Below are 20,034 nucleotides of genomic sequence, written 5' to 3'. Positions count from 1 at the left end.
TAAACAAAATTATTTTATTTCATACAAACACCTACATAAAATTGTAGTTAATATTAATTGACATCACAGCCATGTATATATCAAATTTATATATCTCACATCAGACTCTCGACAGTTCAACCGTCTTTGTTCAATAGTTTTTGGATAGAGTTTATAATAGATTCTGCCGAGTCGACACAACCGTCAAAACCAGACTGTGTAAAACCATCTCCACCAACTATAACTAATGGCTTCTCTTGTAATACAATACAACCCTCTTTACCAGCATATGGCTTATGTACCTTGAAATATTATAGAACATTATATATTGTTAGAAGTGGACAAGCCATTATAGTGAGAGAGAGAGGGAAATTAGGTTTTACACCCACTTGACTAGGCCATTTAAGGGCTAACATAAGCAAAATTGAACATTATGTTAGTCTGAAATAGGCTAGTTTTTGTTTAGTGGATGTTTAACTCCATTTCTTTCTCTTTCTAGTTGATAAGGATTAAATGGAAACAAAAAAGCATCAATGGAGGTACAAAAACCCAATATTTATTTCCTTAGGAGGGTTGGAGAGAAACTCTAAAGTGTGGGGAACGTGATAAAGTCAATTTGGAGCATAACTGAGCTATGGTACATGTGTATGAAAATGCTTGTACAATATGAATGTACCACATCTACCAGAAGCATTGAAACCTGCATTTAAAAAACATGACTTTTCCCATTTAACAGGGTAGCAACAAACTCTAAAATTGAATCTCACTTCACTTAGCCCCTAACCTATGTTAGTATACCCTTTGTCAGCACTGCTGGGCAGTGGGTCTGGCAAAGAAGAGAGAGAGATGGGGTTTAACGTCCACTCGACACAAACTAGGTCATTTCGGGACTAACATATGGTTTAATTTTATTTCAAAAATTCGCTTGCGCATAGGGGACTTTAGCAGTGGGAGGAAACCGGAGGACCCCGAGAAAACCCACGAGGTTGGACAGGCGACCCTACTCCTTGTCAGGTACAACCGGGGATTCGAAATCACGCCAGTCGACTCAATGACAGACTTTATGATACAGCGCGCGCACGCTAACCATTCAGCCATCCAACCCCCCCTGGCAAAGAAAGTGTCTAGTGTCTAGTCATTTGGATGGGACAAAAAAGAGGCCCTGTGCACACATTGACAGTTGGAATTATAAAAAAGAGTAGGTCGTAGTGCAATTGCTCAGGTGAAATTCCCCTCATAGCACACTGTCTGGTGTATGCCCATCTTCATTAGACCAGTCACTGCCAGTCAGTATTAGGTGCCGAAAGTATTATATTAAACCTCATTTCATTTCATTTCATCATTGGTCCCCCTTCATCTCCCTGATGTAATCTATGTTAGTACAATGAGAAACAACATGTTGGTGCTCTATGTAAGGCCATACAAACAAAATATTCTGGTTCTCAGACAATCCTTACCAAAAATCTGATGCAGAAGGGAGGTTTTTAATTTCATGTTTTTAATTTGTCAAAAATCACTACTGGGCGAAATGACTCATAAACATCACATTTTAAGGTAAAACATTTAGAGCGCTGAGGAGCAGATGTTAGCTGGAGCACTCAGCGCTATACAAATTGATTATTATTATTATTATTTCTGTTCTTATTATTATTATCTCACCATGTTGTTTATAGGAATGTATGATTATTTAGTTCCATTTATGATTTCCAGTAACATTCATCATGGTTGAAGATAAAAAATTAGAGAAGGTTTTTTTTGTGTTTTTATTTTGTCATGTAACAAATGACTTCTTATAAACATCATATTTTAAAGCACTACATTTATCTCATCACATTGTTGAATGTATGATTATCCAGTGTAATTTATGATTGTCCATGACATTTATCAGGGTTACAGATTGCTTATTTCTGATAATTTCCAGATTTATTCTAATTTTTTATAGAGTTACTTTCTGTAAACTGGGGCAACATTTAGGTGTGATAATTAAAGATACATTATGCAAGCGATAAATCTGGCTATTACAGGTCTGAAATGTTATATAACTATTAATTACCTGGTAGACATTTATTAACAAAACAAGACCATAATCAACTCTCGATGTCATCAGATACTCGAGATTTTAACTAGATTAGAACAGTTCGCCATTTAAAAATTTAATTTAAAAATGAGAAAGCGAGGCTAAGTCTCGAATATACCAGTGCTCTTTTTACCACAATGCACACATCTTGCCAAAACTACAAACAGTTATAACTTGGCTCAGAATGAAGTAATTTGAATGAAATTTTCAATATTTTCATTTTACATTATCTATTTTTGAGCTATCATAGCAAGAATGGTCAGCTCTTTATGTAAATCTTACATAATGTATCTTTAATGAGATAGAAGAACAGAACAGGTCCTGCAAGATTATTTGAGTACCAGAATATTTTTTATTTGGCCTAACCTAGTAAAGGATAGATAACCTATTCTATGATAAACTATGATAAACTTTAACTTATTTTTTTTAAAACATGTGTACGGATTCACAAGACAGGAAATAAAGTCATAGATTTTGGACATATGGATTTAAATATAGATTAGATAAATAAAATCTAAATTAGACCAAACTATTTTTTTAAAGCTAAAAATGTATTTATCAGGCAATCAATGTTAAAATATCATCCTCTCCTTTTTAGTTTTGCACAAATAAAAAAAACACTTGTCAGGCGTAATAACTTGTGTGATTGTAACAGAACAGACAATAATAGCACCCTACTTTTCTGTAACAACAGGACTAATGAAGACCAGTAGTGTGCTATCAGGGATATTTTAGGGGTGATACTACAGGGGTTGGTGCTCCACCCAACATGATCAGAGACCAGTTTCATAAAGAATATGTTAAAAGTTCCAAACATAGTAAAATATCTGATGTATAAAATGAAATAGGGTTTAACATTCTACTGTTCTGCACCAACTGGGCTAATGAAGTCAGTGAAGGGAATTTTGCCTGGACAGCGGCACTACAACCTACTCTTATTTCAATCTCCAAATGTGAGCGGATCTTTAAAACATGCTGCGAATGGTGTACCATAGTTTTTTGTAACCATCAGTAGTCTTCTTTTTAGTATGTATGGGACTGTGTAGGATGTAGAATTTTATAGTTACATTGCGACGATTGATTAATCCTAGCCATGTTTAAAAAGGGGTTAGTTATACAACGTTTAAATTGACCAGTGTATTAGGCGCATGCGCAGATAAGGTGCAGGGCGACTTTGGCAGAGGTGTTTCAGGAAAAAAAAAATATGCATGGTTTAGGCGCACTCTTTTCCAGCGTCTCGTGAAACTCGTGCCATACCATACGTGACTCAAATCTACCTGATTTATGTATGTATTTATAATTGAACTGTACCTGAGTACGAATAAAATATATTTTTGTATTATTACCTGTGAATACCGCCATTTATGGTTTTTGACATGATTTGGTTGTGGTAAACCTGGTAATAAGGCATGTAAATGTTTTAATACAATTGGTCCAACTTCTTCTTTATCTGTTTCTAGATATTTTAAACCAAACGGTACAACATTCGTATGAACAACCACTGATGGGGCTGTATCTTCATTTTCTGGCAATTAAAATAATATAAACTGTTATAATATTTTATAGGAATTAAAATAAAACAAACATGTATACACTTTATGGACTGGATGCTATGGGACATTAGTTGAATTTTTCTAAAATTAGTATTAGAATATTAGATAGTGATTGTACAATTTCCGTGCAAATCTTATTATATACTTGAATTAAATGGCAAAAAGTATCAGAAGCTTATTTGCAAACAAAATGAAAGTAGAATACAAAAAACTAGTTCATTTTGTACTAACATGGGAGAACAGAAAACCCACGAGATTAGACAGACAACCCTATTCTTTGTGATAAACACGTACACCAAGTTTGAACATTCTAGCTCAATTAGAAGGCGAGTTATTGTGTCCCAAAAAGGGTGACGGACAGAGAGAAGGACACACCCATTTTAATAGTCCCCTGCACAATAAATGAAATGAAATGGAGTTTAACATCCTACTGTTCTGTTCGAACTGGGCTAATTCATTCGGAGATGGGCATACGCCACATAGTGAGCTATGAGATAAATTTTGCCCAGACAGCAGCACTATGGCCTACTCTTATATCGAATTCCAACTGTCAAGGGATCTTTTACGCGCTACACGGGACCTTGGTTTTACATCCCATCCGAACAACTAGACAGCTGCCCTCGACAGGCCCCTCTGTCCTGCATCACTGACAAGGGGGAACCACGTGGGAAAATCTGGATGAACTGTCTCAACCAATGCAGGGAACAAACACCCGACCTTGACAGTCCTAAAAATAATACTTATATACCCTACCTATTCCTCTCTTCTTGTTATCAATACTGACATATCGGATACATTCATGATCAGGAAAATATTTAGCACACCAGTCATAATTCAACTTGGTTCCTTTATCATAAAATAAACCCAGAGCAAATCTAGAAGAATAGGATACTTGTTCTAGATTCTGTTTGATATCACCTGAATTCTCTGTAATATAAAATACAACATTTATGGCATATTGTGACTAAGTCAAGCAGGGGCGTGGTGATCCATGATTTTGCACGAGGAACAAGATCCTGTCCGGGGCACCTAAAAACAATATTTACATGTGTGTGCGGGGGAGGGGGTAAGGTGTCTGTCCCTCCCAATGCCACTGGAATACTGTGCTGTGTGGAACATGCTGATTGTAGCATATCTGACTCATGGTATATGATTGACACTGGTGGAGCATTATGATTATGATTATAAAGTTGAAGACCGCATTGAAACTGTGTGATTTTTTGACATTTGCTAGGGGGCGCAAAAACTCAAGGGGGGGGGGGCTAAAACCATGACGCAAAGCTCCTAATTGTAGTCCCTGAAGTCAAGTCCTATGAATAATTACCTATTTCTGATAATAAGCTACACAAAAACCCAATAAGAATATCTCAATCTGATTTTGAAGTTATTAGATTACCGTGTACAGGCAGACATCAAGTGTGAAGCTGTTTAGGTCTACCTCTTCTCTTTCTTAAAGGGGGAGAGAAAGAGAGAGAAATGGGGTTTAACATCTACTCGACACAAATTAGGTCATTTTGGGACTAACGCATGCGCATAGGGGTTTTTAGCAGTGGGAGGAACCAGGGGGCCCGGAGAAAACCTACAAATTCGACAGGCGACTCTACCCCTTGTCATGTACAACCGGAGCATCAAAACCATGTCAGGTGACTCAATGACAGACCTTATGATACCGCGTGCACACGCTAACCATTCGGTCACACACACCCCCCACCCGCCCCCTGCTGGCATAAAGCTTATTGTCACTTTAAGAAATAAGTAAAAGTTTACCTATAGTTTTAATTATATCTCCTTGTAACTGTAGTAACTGAGGTACAGGTAGAGTTAATATAACAGCATCAAAATCTTCACATTCACCTGTATTAGTTGATACTTTAACTATATCTTTACCATTACTATTACTATAATCTATTCTATTAACAGTACGACTATACTGAACATTGGCTTCTGAAAAATAAATATAGGTTGCCAGTCAATGAAAAATATGCTCAAATATGTTGTTTAGAAAATGATTTTAATGTCTAGAAAGAATTTCTCAAGAATCCCATGAAGCTTCTTTTTTTTTATAAACAATATTTTATGAAGCTATCTTTTCTATTAACTGTATGATTATACTGTAGCCTATACTGGATTCTGAAAAAATAAATACGAGTTGCCAGGCAATTAAAAAATGCCCACATAAGTTGTTTAGAAATGTTTTAATAATGTAAATGTCTTAAAGTTCTTGATAGAATTTCTCCTCAATCACATCAACCTTTAAAAAAATAAAATTCCAAAACCTCTGATTACAAGGTTTCGATAACAAGAGCAATAACATCACAAATAATTGATGGACAACCTTGAATTTTGATAAGAGTTTATCCTTATTATAATTGTTCAGTTATTCACCATAAAAATCTCTACGCAGGGAGCCATTATTATCTGATCACATGTCCAAATTCTGATTATCTTGGATATATGTGAATAACAAATTATTCTATAATTTTCATATTTTCAATTGAGGACAATGAATTGTTTGAAAGTAAACCTGTTTCCTAGTCAGCAATGCCATTTTGGTTTGAGATATTCAGAAGTAACGAGAAAAAAGGATGCAAAACACATACTTTATGTACTGGAGCCCTAGAAAACTTGAGAGATAAAACACTAAGTTACCTGACAAACCAAGATAATATTTGACAAGGGAGCTAACTCCTTTTGGAGTAACAAAATGCTGTGAGCCTTCTGCCGAATTGTCACCCTCCATTTTTCCTTGCATTGGTGATAAAACGCCATTCTCTACCAGATCTTGATATAATCTACAAAATCACAGTTAAAAAAACCTGATTTAATCAAACAGTTTCTACGAGATCCTGATAGTCAATAGCTAAAATACCCTGACTTACATATATATAATCAAACAGTTTCTACAAGATCTTGATAGTTGACAGTTAAATTAACATGACTTAATCTAACATCGTACTGGGTGAAAATACCATGAATAATCAAATATTTTGTCTGTTTGTCGGATGGTACGAAAATCTGAGGTTCCATGTACACATTGGCATGCATGTTAAAGATCCCTTAGCAGTTGGAATTCGATAATATAAGAGTAGGCCATAGCACCTCTGTCCGAGCAAAATTTCCCTCATGGCAGACTGTATGGCGTTTGCCCGTCTTCATTAGCCCAGTCGGAGCAGAACAGGATTTAACCCCATTTCATTTCATTTGAATATATTTTAATATTAAAATATCAGCACATCGGTGTACAGACAAACGAACTGCTGTTCCTAACACCTCCTTAAACCGCCCTAGATAATGGATAGCTTTCCTATGATTTATGTACACTACCTAGTTTGTGCAGACGTGACAGGTGTACATGTGACAGAGCGGTATAAATGCTAAAAGATGGAACTTACCCTGTTCGTTTAACTGTATATTCTTTAGATAATGTAATATATTGTGCTCCTAAATCAACTGTACATTTATTATCAGATGGACATCGACTTGTTGACATTCGACCACCTGAAACATACAGTAGGCCTATGTATTCGCTTTTATTCAAAATGGCATATCAGGGAACTCATCCGTAAATTAGATCAATGTACCATTAAAACAATGTGAAAAAGTATGGTCGGTCAAAGAGACGACAATCTGATTAAAACACAGATCCTATTTCGTTTTTTTTTATAGTTCTAAATTTCGTTTTACTTTTTTACTAACACTAGTATCTGGGAGATCTTTTATATAACCTGAGGTCCGTTCTTGGCATGCGGTGCATGGAACTGTGGGTATCCGACTAGAAACATCAACGCTGATTGCAGTTAATCAAATGTCTGATGTCGTTGTGTCAAAATACGCTCGTATGACCCCTGCGATGCGACCCCCACTATAACTGGTCAGATCTTCATGTAGTGCACGTGGAGGCCATCAAAAATATAAAATAATGAAACAAAATATAAATTTGTATATTAATCAGAGTTAACAGTGACATGTGTGCCAATAATAGTGGCAATTCTTAAATTAATTGAGTGACGAATCATCTTAACTCTAATATCATTAAAACACAGCTAATATTATATACATTGTAACTGATCATGTGCTCCCAATGAAGGACAACAGTTAAAAGTAGGTTATCTGTACGGCGACAGTAGAGTGACCAAACGTCTGATAATGAACAAATGTCGTATAAGCTTATATTTTCTTTATTTTGATTGCATTGTATTGTTAATTTTGAAGAAACGAAGTAGTACCTGCGCCTTGTGATTTGTCCCATATAAAAATGTCTGGTCTGGAGGGGAGATTTTGTCTACAGAGAGCAGCTGTCACTGCCCCTGTTAACCCTGACCCTACTACTAACACCCTGTCCATTGCGTGTCGAAGCATAAAGACCGACTACGTCTGTACTTTTGACAGATCACACGTGCCCACTGTTTACAATTTTTCACTAGCGCCGCCCATAACCACTTTGGGGAAACTACTCTCAGTTACTTTTGTAATTTTCAGAGATCAGACCACTAACTTTGTGCTTCAACATAATATTATGTCCATATTCTTCCGTAATGATGACATTTAAATGTATTGTTCAATGCCTATTGAAATTTTACTGCGGATCAGTTTAGAATAATGCTCTTCGAGAAAAAATATGTAGTTGGCACTAAATTCTTCTAAATTCAAGGGGCGCGACATAAAGTTTTGTCTTTGATAATCGAGACATTCATTTCTATATACATTTCCAGTTTACTGCGCCCCCATTACGAATTAGTTGATTTTATTTTAATTAGAGGCAAGCATTACAAAATCAGTCCTTTTATAAATATGATTTCGAAATACATACATAGCACACTGGCCCGCACTAGATCTTACTCTATCGCGAATTCGAAGATGTTTATTACTGACACATGGTAGCTTGCACTTCTACACAAAGATCCTGTCATTAAAACCATTTGCATTTCACATGTTGCCAGACCAGTAGCTAGCCCAAAAATGTCGAGGCGGTGGGAGGGGGAGGGGGTGGCAAGGGCTTTTAGGGGTGCGAACGGATCTCCCCCAGAACACTTTGGAAAATAGGGTTTGCACCTGAGGAGAGGAACTATGAAAATTACGTAAAATTTCAATATTATTGATCAAGTCGTGGGCGCCAAACCAATCTCTGCACTCGGCATTATGCATTATGTGCGGCCCGACAACCATATATTGTCATTATAAGGCGCCCAACCAATCATGTCATTATGGGCGCATGGCAAATTCCACGTTTAAATAGTAAGTACAGAAAAACCGCGTTACACGTGAAACAAAAACGATGATTTGGGTTTCCGAGAACCGCTTGCAATTCCGTCTTTATGTACGATAATTTTATTATCAATACTTATCAATATACAAATAACGAAAATATTGAATTAAAAGTTCTCATAACTGCTGTGCGAATAGATCAGGAGTGTGAAACTCATTTCGATCATGGGGCCACATGAACTAAAATTTACATCAAGATAAAGCTAAACGTGAAACGTCCTTGAGCTTTACTGAATTCTAAAAATAAAGCCAAACGTCCTTGACACAGGTAATTTCTTAGACTGGTTTCCAAATTGCCAAGATATAATATTGAACACAACGTTCTTTTGTATTACATACAAAATGAAATGAAATGAATTGGTGAATATTACGAGACAGGCTAAATTATATCACAGAAAAACATTATATGCATAAATAAAAACAATATCACAGTTAGTAAAATTGAAAATAAAGTACAACCTTTATGCATATAAATATTAAATACAAAAATGAAATGATATATATATATATATATATATATATATATATATATATACAATTAAAATTTATGATAAAATCCAGTCTCTTTTAAAAAATCTAACACTTTACCATATACACCCGGTTGGGCAAACATGTGATGTAATGTCTGACAACGGTAAAAATTCGATCTAATATTCTTGAAATGCTTGCACTCAATCAAAATGTGCTTAACTGTCAAAGGAGTATTACATACAACTTAGATATTTATGACATACAGTACAGAAGTCAGAGTTTTACTGAAACAGGAAAACCATAATAAATGATTTCCACCGTTAGTTTCTAAGAAAGAAATATCAGTTTGTTGAAATTTGTTCCATGGACCACATTTAAATCCTTGGCGGGTCATATCTGGCCCGCGGCCGGATGTTTGACACCCCTGCCTTAGACACAATTCCTCAAAATAAATGTGTGTGTGTGTGTGGCGATATGTGGGTGGTGGGGCAATACTTTTCGTTTCGTTTTTCGGGTCTACACACTTGCCGGTGGCGGTAGTGGGTGACTGCACCTTTTGCGCAGTGGTGGGATTTACCGTCGAGATTTGGTCAAATAAAGGTTCCGGTATGTGTGGTTAAATAGTCTCGTCGCACTGACTAGGATCGCCAGTCCTTTGAAGATCTAGCATGTGCTCACTCGACCCTGTCGATCGGGAAAATACATAAACCAATCAAATGAGTACAATATGATATGAGATAATCAATGCATTCAGTAATCTGAAGGATGCCTGTCTAGCTGATGCGCTCACCATTAAAATTTATATCCCATCTTCTCCAGCAAATTCAGAGATTTCCCACTGTTTTATTAACCTTTTTGACCCGCTAGAATCGGGTGGCAATCGAGTGACTCTATATGTAGTTTTGGCTTTTGATGAGAGGTCAAAATCAAATCCGGTAGGAACTAGATGAAACTTATCTGATTTTATTTATGTGACTTGGCCCACATTTTAATCTCACTTTTGTTCTGCAGATTTTCATGTTTTATATTCCATAATATTATATCTCGAAAAGGAGTGTTGCAAATCACATATATACGTCTATGGTTATGTCTTAGATTATTTGGGATCACGGAACTGTAAGAATGAAGATCGTCTGGTGCCTACTCGCTATTTTTGGATTTACACATTGTGTTCCAATAGAGCAAAATCCCGTAAGTTCCATTACAAAAAGAGGGTTTTACGGGGAAATTTAAAAGTTGTTTGGAACGTTTACTGTCTGCAGTTATGGAATTGAAAGCGTCTACTCTTCAAATCAAAGTTATATTTAATATGTCAAACGGAAACTTTCTGGTATTGTACATTATTTTAGAAGATGTAATTTGACGTTTTATTTCCACGCCTGGATAACTCTTCGTGTCTTCTTTAGTCTGCACTCTCTCGACGAATGTCTGTTACCCAGAACTAGACCATCAACGCTCTCTAGATGAATGTCTTTTACCCAGAACTAAATTATCGACGCTCTCTCGACGAATGTCTGTTACCCAGAACTAAACTATCGACGCTCTCTAGACGAATGTCTGTTACCCAGAACTAAATTATCGACGCCCACTCGACGAATGGCTGTTACCCAGAACTAAACTACCGACGCTCTCTAGACGAATGTCTGTTACCCAGAACTAAATTATCGACGCTCACTCGACGAATGTCTGTTACCCAGAACTAAACTACCGACGCTCTCTAGACGAATGTCTGTTACCCAGAACTAAACTATCGACGCTCTCTAGACGAATGTCTGTTACCCAGATCTAAACTGCCGACGCTCTCTAGACTAATGTCTGTTACCCAGAACTAAACTATCGACGCTCTCTCGATGAATGTCTGTTACCCAGAACTAAACTGTCGACGCTCTCTCGACGAATTTCTGTTACCCAGAATTGGACTGTTGAGACTCTTTAGACGAATTTCTGTTACCCAGACCTAAAGTGTCGACACTCTCTTGGTGGATTTCTGTAACCCACAACTAAACTGTTCTGCTTTCTCGACCAATGTCTGAATGACATGTGCGAGACAAAAACAACCTAGTTTTGTACGCCCGTATATAAACTGCCCGGACGACTTAGATGGTGGACGTATATTGAAATTGAAATTAAGAGCAGCACATTGGGATTCTTGAACGAGAATGGATCATCCACATAATAGTTAAAAAAAACCACGTTACCTTATTTATATTTTTTTGTTTGTTACAGACTGACTACTATGGCCCAGATGGTAAGACTAGAATTAGTATATTCGTATCATACCCACTTTATGAGTCAATAATCAGGGCCGGTTTATCAATAGGCATTGTAGACCATCGAGCTAGGTTACATTATGTATCTGATTCGAAGGGCCCACTGACATGGGGGCGGGGGGTTAGTGAACCGTCCATTCTTCGGGCAATGCATTTCTGTTTTTTTGGGCACAAAAATCAGAGAATGAGACCATGGAGTGATGATTGACTTCCAGGGTACTTACATAGTTGTACATTTAGGCCACATCAATTTGATTTTCAGTTCTTTGGTGTCTTGATAAATAAATAAACACTAGAATTACGTGAATGTTGTTTTGTTTAAAATTTCAAAACTTAAAATTTCGGAAATAAAAGCGATTGAACAGCTAAGTACTTTTGGTTTTTAAAATAGAAGGAAATGTTTGACAGGTGTTGCCGAAAAACAGATAATCAATTTAGTGTGACCTTGAGAGCGAGCGAGCGAGCGAGAGAGAGAGAGAGAGAGATCAACATAAACTAGGTCATTTCGGGGACTAACATGTGATTCAATTTTATTTCATTAATTCACTTGCGCGTAGGGGTGTTTAGCTGTAGGAGGAAACCGGAGGACCCGGAGAAAATCCACGAGGTTTGACATACGACCCCACTCCTTCTCACGTACAGGCGGGGAATCGAAACCACGTCACTTGACACAAGGACAGACCTTACGATGCAACGCACACGCGCTAACCATTCAGCCACCAAACCCCCAATGTGTTGAACAGTAATGTATTAAAATGTGCATGGTGTCATCAATACAAAGTTATGAGAACTTTAAATTAGAATTTGTCGATGTTGCTGTTCTATATTTGCCTGTTAGTCTTGAACATTGCGGCTTCAATAAAAACCTTTCCCGTTTTCATTTACTAACAAAAATAGAAATTTTGGCGTCCAATTGACCCATTAATCTACCACAGCATTGTACTGTTGGTATAGCTTGTTCTCTATTGTTGAAATAATATGTTTGTATAAGCCCCTCCCAGTTGAAAATGGCATTATTCATTTGTGGACAATCTGATGAGTGTTCGATTCCTGAAAAGATGGTTATATAATTTTAAATTTGACGGAGGAGTTTAATGCGACCCCTTGTCCTGGTTCCAGTGGCCGACCACTATGGCAGAACATTATGGCCACCCAGTCTTGAAGAGATCATAGCACGAACAAGGAGTCTCAGGTTGTCACACGTTAGGTTAGGTGACAAATTTAAAACATGTTATTTAAAAATGAATTAAAAACCTTTAATGAGCTTTTTATTGTTTTTCTCATTCCTTTCTGTTGTCTCAATTCATTAAGACGTGTATAAAACCTCATTTTGAAAAATACTAATTTATTTTATGGCTTATTATTGTTTATATCTGAAATTACATATAGACCTATATGAGGATACTAAAGTCTGTTAAGTGCTTAAGGGTCCCCAGCCCTGGAACAAGTCCATATTTCTGGGCTATAGCATTACGTGGTCTTGTGCATATTATAACTATTAACATTTATATAAAGGCATTTAAGGTTAGTTTAACTTTTTTTTTCCAGAATTTGATGAGAACTTTCCAGAAGAAAATCCTGGTAGGTAAATTGCTTGTTGGGGTCATAGACTACTTTGGTTGATTGCAGCGATTTATTCACCATAGAGGTTCTCATTGGTCTAAAATTTACTCACCATAGAGATTCTCATTGGTCTAAAATGTACATAGATTCTGATCAGTGGTTTAATGTTGTTAAATATTACAATAAAACATCCACTATACGACTTAATTAAAACCTTATGTTAAAACATAATTTAGTTTTGTTGAAGTTTTATATGTTAAGATATTAATTTTATTTTATTAAAGGTTTATATGAAGGGGATATTGAGTTAAGAGAAGGCGAAGATCCTCGAGTAAGTTATGAGAGTTGATATACTATTCAAAAAAAGTAGGGGATATTTGATTTTTAAGTGTTATTAAAGTCACCTAATGAAACTGACGAAGAAACAAATGACAAAATGAAATGAAGTTCACATTCATCGATTTATTCCAAATGATCGTTAGACTAAGTAAGGCACAGACTGACCATTATAAGGGTAAAATGATACCCGGGGTCAAACAGCAAAGTTACCACAGCATCACAACCAAGTCAGTAACGGGTAAATCCTCCTCTGTTTGCCAAACAAGCATTGATCCGACGTGGCATACTCCTAATGAGACGTCTAAGGTCATTTTGGTCCAGATTGTCCCATTCCTGTTGCAACGCAGCAGCAAGTTCTTGGACATTGGCAGGACGTTGTTGACGTTGACGTAACCTCTGTCCAAGCATGTCCCAGACATGCTCGATGGGGGAGAGGTCGGGACTCAGTGCTGGCCAAGGTAATGTGGTGATGTTCTGTTGTTGGAGGTAACCTGTAACGATCCTGGCCCTGTGACATCTTGCGTTGTCATCCTGGAAGATGAAACGGCGGCCATGACGTCGTGCGAACGGCACAACATGGACTGCCAAGATGTTGTCCCGGTAGTACTGGCCTGTAACACGCCCTGCAACAACATGTAAAGCCGTTCTTCCAGCAACAGTGATGCCTCCCCACACCATAACAGAACCACCCCCAAATCGATCATGTCTGATGACGTTAACGTCTTGGAAGCGCTCGTTTCGACGACGCCACACCCTCCTACGTCTGTCCAAAAAATCAACAGTGAACCTTGACTCATCTGAAAACATCACATTGCTCCAGCGTCGATTATCCCAGTGTTGACGATCCCTACACCAACGACGTCTTGCCTGAATGTGATGATCTCTCAAACAAGGGATCACGCGAGGACGTCAGGCGCGAAGGTGACCCCTATGCAGTCGATTCCGAATCGTCTGGCCACTCACTCTCACACCAGTGTCTGTTTGAAGACGAGCGCTGATCTGATTTGCTGTGATGACACGATTTCTCAAGGCCAAGGTACGGATAAATCGATCCTGGGCTTGAGTTGTCGCCCTTGGTCGACCTGAGCGTGGTCTGTCCTGTACAGATTGTGTATCACGGTATCTGGACCATAGCCTGCTTATGACAGACTGAGAAACATTCATCGTCCGCGCCACAAACGCCTGTGTTGTGCCGATCTGTAGCATGCCAAGGGCACGTAACCTTTCATTTTGGGTAAGCCGACGCATATCAAAATTTGTTTTCTGGTCACTAAAACAATTAAACTGATGTTTCCACCCTGGAATTCAATGCCACAATGACTGTAACATTCAAAGTCAGAGTCGTGCAAATCTTGGGTTGGACCCCCATGATGATCCCAAGCATCACCTGCATTCCATGCGGTAGCTATTGGTGCGTTTGGGCGTCACATGTAACTGGAAATGTTTCTTCTGTTAGGTTATATGGTGACTTTTTTCGTAGTCATTTGCATATTTTAGTATTATGCCCCCAAAATCAAATATCCCCTACTTTTTTTGAATAGTATATATGTAAATATATGTCTAAAAGTAATTGATATAAATATAAACACCTGCAATAGGCAGATTTATCTCTTACATAATGCATCTTTAAAACTTCGAAAGACCAGATGAAGATCATCGAGTAAGTTATAGCATGTTGATTGTTTTATTACCCCCCCCCCCCATGTTGCGTATAATGGTTATGTCAAGACACCCAATATTGCGTATCAGGGTTAAGTCAAGCCGACGTGGCGTACCATGGTTAAGTCAAGAAACCCAATGTAGCGTGCCATAGTTATGTCAGACAACCAACCATGGTTAAATCAAGACACCGAATGTTGCGTATCAGTGTTAAAGTAGCTAAGTCTCTAACTCAATATCATCCAAAATCTTCGACATTGAAAACACGATTTATTTGTCGGTTTAAATCAACATTGATGTTGTGATCTTACCGGGAAAAGATGGCCTTCTGATATCCAATATTTAAGACGAAATAAACATTTTACAATTGGTACACGAATCGCGTACAATAATGCGTTCCGGTGCTATTTGTAATAAGGGGCTCGAAAAACGAAGCTAGGCATATTCCACAAGTCATGCCAAACGGTGACGCTATATTCTTATCTGGAGAGCAAGCCCAATAAATAATATTGGCGTAGACTGGAATAACCAGACGCTAGAGATTGAAATTCGATGGAGAATACTGGCGTATTTCGCCGAACCTAACCGATTAAAAATTACAGTAAAAACTGAAACGTTTGAATGTAAATCAATTTATATACATGCATATTACATCATTGTATGCGTTGCGACCCATTTGTGTCTATTTCTAGGTCCCAAATATTAGCGACTCAAGCCGTCTAACGTGGCGTACCGGATGGTGCGAGTCATGGTTAAGTCAAGACACCCGATGTTGCGAATCATGGTTAAGTCAAGACACCCGATGTTGCGAATCATGGTTAAGTCAATACACCCTTTCATACTAGTATATGATAACATGGTTGTTTTTATTTTACAGAATAGAAATGCTATCACTGATAAAAACAAGCTGTGGCACGGTGGTGTTCTTCCCTACTCTATCTCTTCTGGATATTGTAAGTTACATTTTCAGTATCCATTTCATTTTGTCAGCTTTATAGTGGATATCTCCGTCAAGAAAATCTTGTTTAATGATAATAATAATTCAGTTCATTTCATTGTGGGTCTCAATTTTAAATCGATCTAGTTATGTTTATAGGGCGTATTGTGTTATACAGTTTTTAACGAATATTTGTTTCAAATTTGGTGTGAAGGATTAGAACTGTGAGAGGATGAATCCCATTGATTTTTAGATTTAGTGCGAAATAGTGACATGGGAGAGGACAACCTCTCTTGATTTTCAGCTTACTAGGACTTTCTGTTCCAGAGATGTAGTACGTGTCCGGAAGAGCATGACATCAGATATACTCCTTGAAGTGTTTCGTTTGATTTGACTGCGAGAGAGGGGTTTCTCGATCCATTGCTTCAGGAATATGGACATCAGAGAGCGCATGAGAAAACAATAACACAAGCCTTAATTACATTTTTAAAATCGTAAATATTTGATTTACTCCTAGCTTCAAGTGATCAAGCTTCCATCCGATCTGCCATGCATACCATTGAGGAGAAAACTAAAGTAAATGGTAAAACATGTATCCATTTTACACCTCATACCAACCAACGACAATATATTAGATTTGCCTCGGGATCAGGGTAAGTATATGTTTGTTAACCACAGTTGTCTAGTCGTTCGGATAGGACAAAAAAACGAGGTCCCGTGTACACATTGGTGTGCACGTAAAAGATCCCTTGGCATTTGGAATTCGATATGAAAGTAGGCCGTAGCGCCGCTGTCCGGGAAAAAATCCTCTCATAGCAGACTGTATGGCGAATGTCTGTCTTCATTAGCCCAGTCGGAACAGAACAGTAGGACTTTAAACCCCATTTCTTTTCATTTCATTTCCAATCATTGCCTTCAGGAGCGGGCTTGGCCTACTGAAAAATATAATGGACTATATTCGAGGAGGACAATTATCGGTAAAGGTGAATCAGGCTAGTTTTGTTCTGATCCCACAAAAATTCTTCATCGCGATGGGGGCCCAAGGAAACCAGTTGGTCCGAGTGTCCAGAACCACCCCTGGAGTCTTGTCCAGTATAGTGTGCGACACCCACGTACTGCCTTAAAACTGGGATTCAGTTTTGTCCGGTGTCGGATTCGGATCCAGCGACTTCCGCAGTCACGACGAGAATGACCATGCGCAATATGGTAATTATATTATTCTTATTTTTAAAGATGTCATACCCCCGTTGGTATGGGATATGGTGCATCAACCGTAACATTGGGAAGAGGTTGTCTTAGAATTGGTACCATCATGCACGAGATTAACCACGCCCTTGGAAGCTGGCATGAACAGAGTCGACACGACCGTGATAGTTATATTACTATTGATTTTAGTAATATTCAAAAGGGTAAGTGGAAGAAGTAGTCTACTTGGTGTTTGTTTTATCTGTATTGAGAAACACCGAAGCTTGCCTCATGAAAATCCCTTGACCCAGTTTGTGGACCGTGGTGTGGCAGTGCCGGGGCCTTGTCGGACATCTATACAAAAACCGCTGTGGGTATTTCGGACACCACAAGGTGGAATATTGGAGGTGAACCACCGCTTTATTCCTCACTATTCAAGCACGAATATCAAATGTTTGCACCCAGCCGTCGGACGTCATGGTCCCACGAACCCAATGTAGAGACAGCGAAACATCCAGAGACCCTGTGGTCAAATGAATGCATATAACTACTATACCTTAATTTGTATGCTGTCTTCAGATATTTTTCTGTTTGTAGATGAACGAAAGAGAAGGGTGTGTGTGTGTGTGGGGGGGGGGGGTAAAGTCCCCACAAAACAAACTAGGTTAGACAGGCGACCCTACTTCGTGTCACGTACTAGGGTTGAGTTGAAACCACACCACCCGACACATTGACAAGCACACTTGTTAGACCACCCAGCTCTTCGAGTATATTAATGTCATGATGTATATATTTATGGCTCAGTGAGCAAGACGTTTGCTCGCTAACCTGGAGGTCCCTTATTCCAGAAAGAACATCGTGGGTTTTCTCCGGTACCTCCGGTTTCCTCCCACTGCTAAAGACCCCTACGCGCAAGCGAATTATTGAAATGAAATTAAACCATCTGTTAGTCCCGAAATGACCTAGTTTGTGTCGAGTGGACGTTAAACCCTATTTCTCTCTCTCTATTCGAGAAAGTTCATATGGATTTTCCAGAGTACTAAAACCCTAGGTCCCGTGTACACATTGTCGTGCGCGTAAAAAGGATCCCTGGCAGTTGGAATTCTGAATAAGAGTAGGCCGTAGTGCCGCTGTCCGGGCAAAACCGTAAGACGTTAAACCCCATTTCATTTTTACTTTACAGGACGTGAACATAATTTCGTTAAGTATACCAATATCGACGAAGAAGGCCAGCACTACGACTATGAGTCTGTGATGCACTACAATGCCTATGCTTTTGCCAACGATCGACGAAAGCCTACCATCGTACCCAAACAGAGAGGTGCTGTCATTGGTCAACGTACACATCTTAGTCCCATTGATATCAAAGAAATGCAGATTTTATATGGATGTATACCAAGACCATAAAACATTTATCTGTTTGAAGTACAATAAAATATAACATTTTGGGTTACTGTGTGATTTATATTTATACGTACATATTTTACCGTCTATATTACTAACAATAAAATTGTGATTTTGACTTTTTGAACGATTTCAGCAAGTTGTCAGCTTGTTAACGGGAAGAACTCTATCCATTTTCAATGATAATTTGCTGGTATTGCCAGAGGAATTTTTAGGGGAGTTGTATGTCTGAATGGTTAGCACGTGCGCGTTGTATCATAAGGTCTGTCATAGAGTCAACTGGCGTGGTTTTGAGTCCCCGGTTGTACGTGACAAGGTAGGGTCGCCTCGTGGGTTTTCTACGGGTCCTCTGGTTTCCTCCCACTGCTAAAGACCACCACGCGCAAGGTTGTGTTGTGACCTCTGGTATTGCATGAGGACCAGGGCTTTTTCGTCGATAAATTGTGGGCTGTGACGAACATGCTAGCGTCAATTGGTTGCATATCTGAGCCGCGGTAAATGTTTGACACTGGTTGAGCAATGTCATTATGTGGTAATTCAGATCCAAATCAGCCAATTTAGTTGAAAACTGCACTGAAACCATGTGATTTAGTCCATTTGAAAGGTGGCGCAAAACCTCAAGCGTGTCATTTTGTCTCTTTTAGTTAGTCCCTGCTCGCTAACCATGCGATATCGGGTTCTCTTCTAGCGTTGGTCGAGCAAGTTCCGCGGGATTTTCAATTCTAGCGTGATTTCTCCTCATCAGTGGTGTAAGCTGGAGTGCCTGGCAATGAGCAGCCTTTAATCGTCCGGATACTCAGGTAAATTGTACTATGAGTGTAGTTCTGCCCGGACAGCGGCGGTACGGCCTACTCTTACTTCGCCGTCTAACTGTTCTTTTACGTACAGAGAGGGGTTCACTAGTCCGCGGGTGCACTAATCCGCGGGTTCACTAGTCCGTGGGTGCAGTAGTCCGGCGCTCTAAAAATACTATAAATATGGGTATCAAAAAACCCAGCAGGCTTATCTCGGTGGAAGTGGACGTAAAATACAACTAACTTACACACACACCCAGCAGGTATCGTGGGTGAGTGGTATCATGTCGTGATGTCACCCTTCATAAGGCGACAACCAGACAACACGACATTTTAACACGACAACACGACATTTTTACCCGACACCACTACATTAAAAATGTCGTAATGTCGCGTAAAAATGTCCTATTATCCTATTAAAATGTAGTGTTGTCGGGTTGTCGATCATGTTCCTTGATTATGTACACTGACCCTGGTGTTGGTCAAGAAAGTTCCCCGGGATTTTGCAGCATGATTTTTCCGACAGGGAGAAACCACG

General features: G+C 38.7%; 2 protein-coding genes across 2 annotated transcripts; one reads left to right on the top strand and one right to left on the bottom strand.

Annotated features, from left to right (window-relative positions):
* Positions 1 to 8,045, bottom strand: LOC126811663 (renalase). The gene is made up of 7 exons (XM_050537477.1): positions 7,836 to 8,045; positions 7,002 to 7,107; positions 6,259 to 6,401; positions 5,377 to 5,553; positions 4,363 to 4,536; positions 3,403 to 3,581; positions 1 to 281 (listed from the first exon to the last, which is right to left on the bottom strand). The coding sequence occupies exons 1-7, from the start codon at positions 7,966 to 7,968 to the stop codon at positions 117 to 119; spliced, it is 1,077 nt and encodes a 358-aa protein (XP_050393434.1). The 5' UTR covers positions 7,969 to 8,045; the 3' UTR covers positions 1 to 116.
* Positions 8,046 to 10,452: 2,407 nt separating this feature from the next.
* Positions 10,453 to 18,746, top strand: LOC126811667 (astacin). Its single transcript, XM_050537482.2, has 8 exons — positions 10,453 to 10,536; positions 11,572 to 11,593; positions 13,164 to 13,196; positions 13,463 to 13,509; positions 16,054 to 16,129; positions 16,631 to 16,766; positions 17,347 to 17,522; positions 18,482 to 18,746. The coding sequence occupies exons 1-8, from the start codon at positions 10,468 to 10,470 to the stop codon at positions 18,703 to 18,705; spliced, it is 783 nt and encodes a 260-aa protein (XP_050393439.1). The 5' UTR covers positions 10,453 to 10,467; the 3' UTR covers positions 18,706 to 18,746.
* The last annotated feature ends 1,288 nt before the right edge of the window (positions 18,747 to 20,034 follow it).

Source organism: Patella vulgata, chromosome 2, assembly GCF_932274485.2.
Source record: "Patella vulgata chromosome 2, xgPatVulg1.2, whole genome shotgun sequence".
NCBI classification, from domain to species: domain Eukaryota; kingdom Metazoa; phylum Mollusca; class Gastropoda; family Patellidae; genus Patella; species Patella vulgata.
The sequence above is the reverse complement of the archived record's forward strand: the minus strand, read 5'-3'. Positions and strand labels throughout refer to the sequence as shown.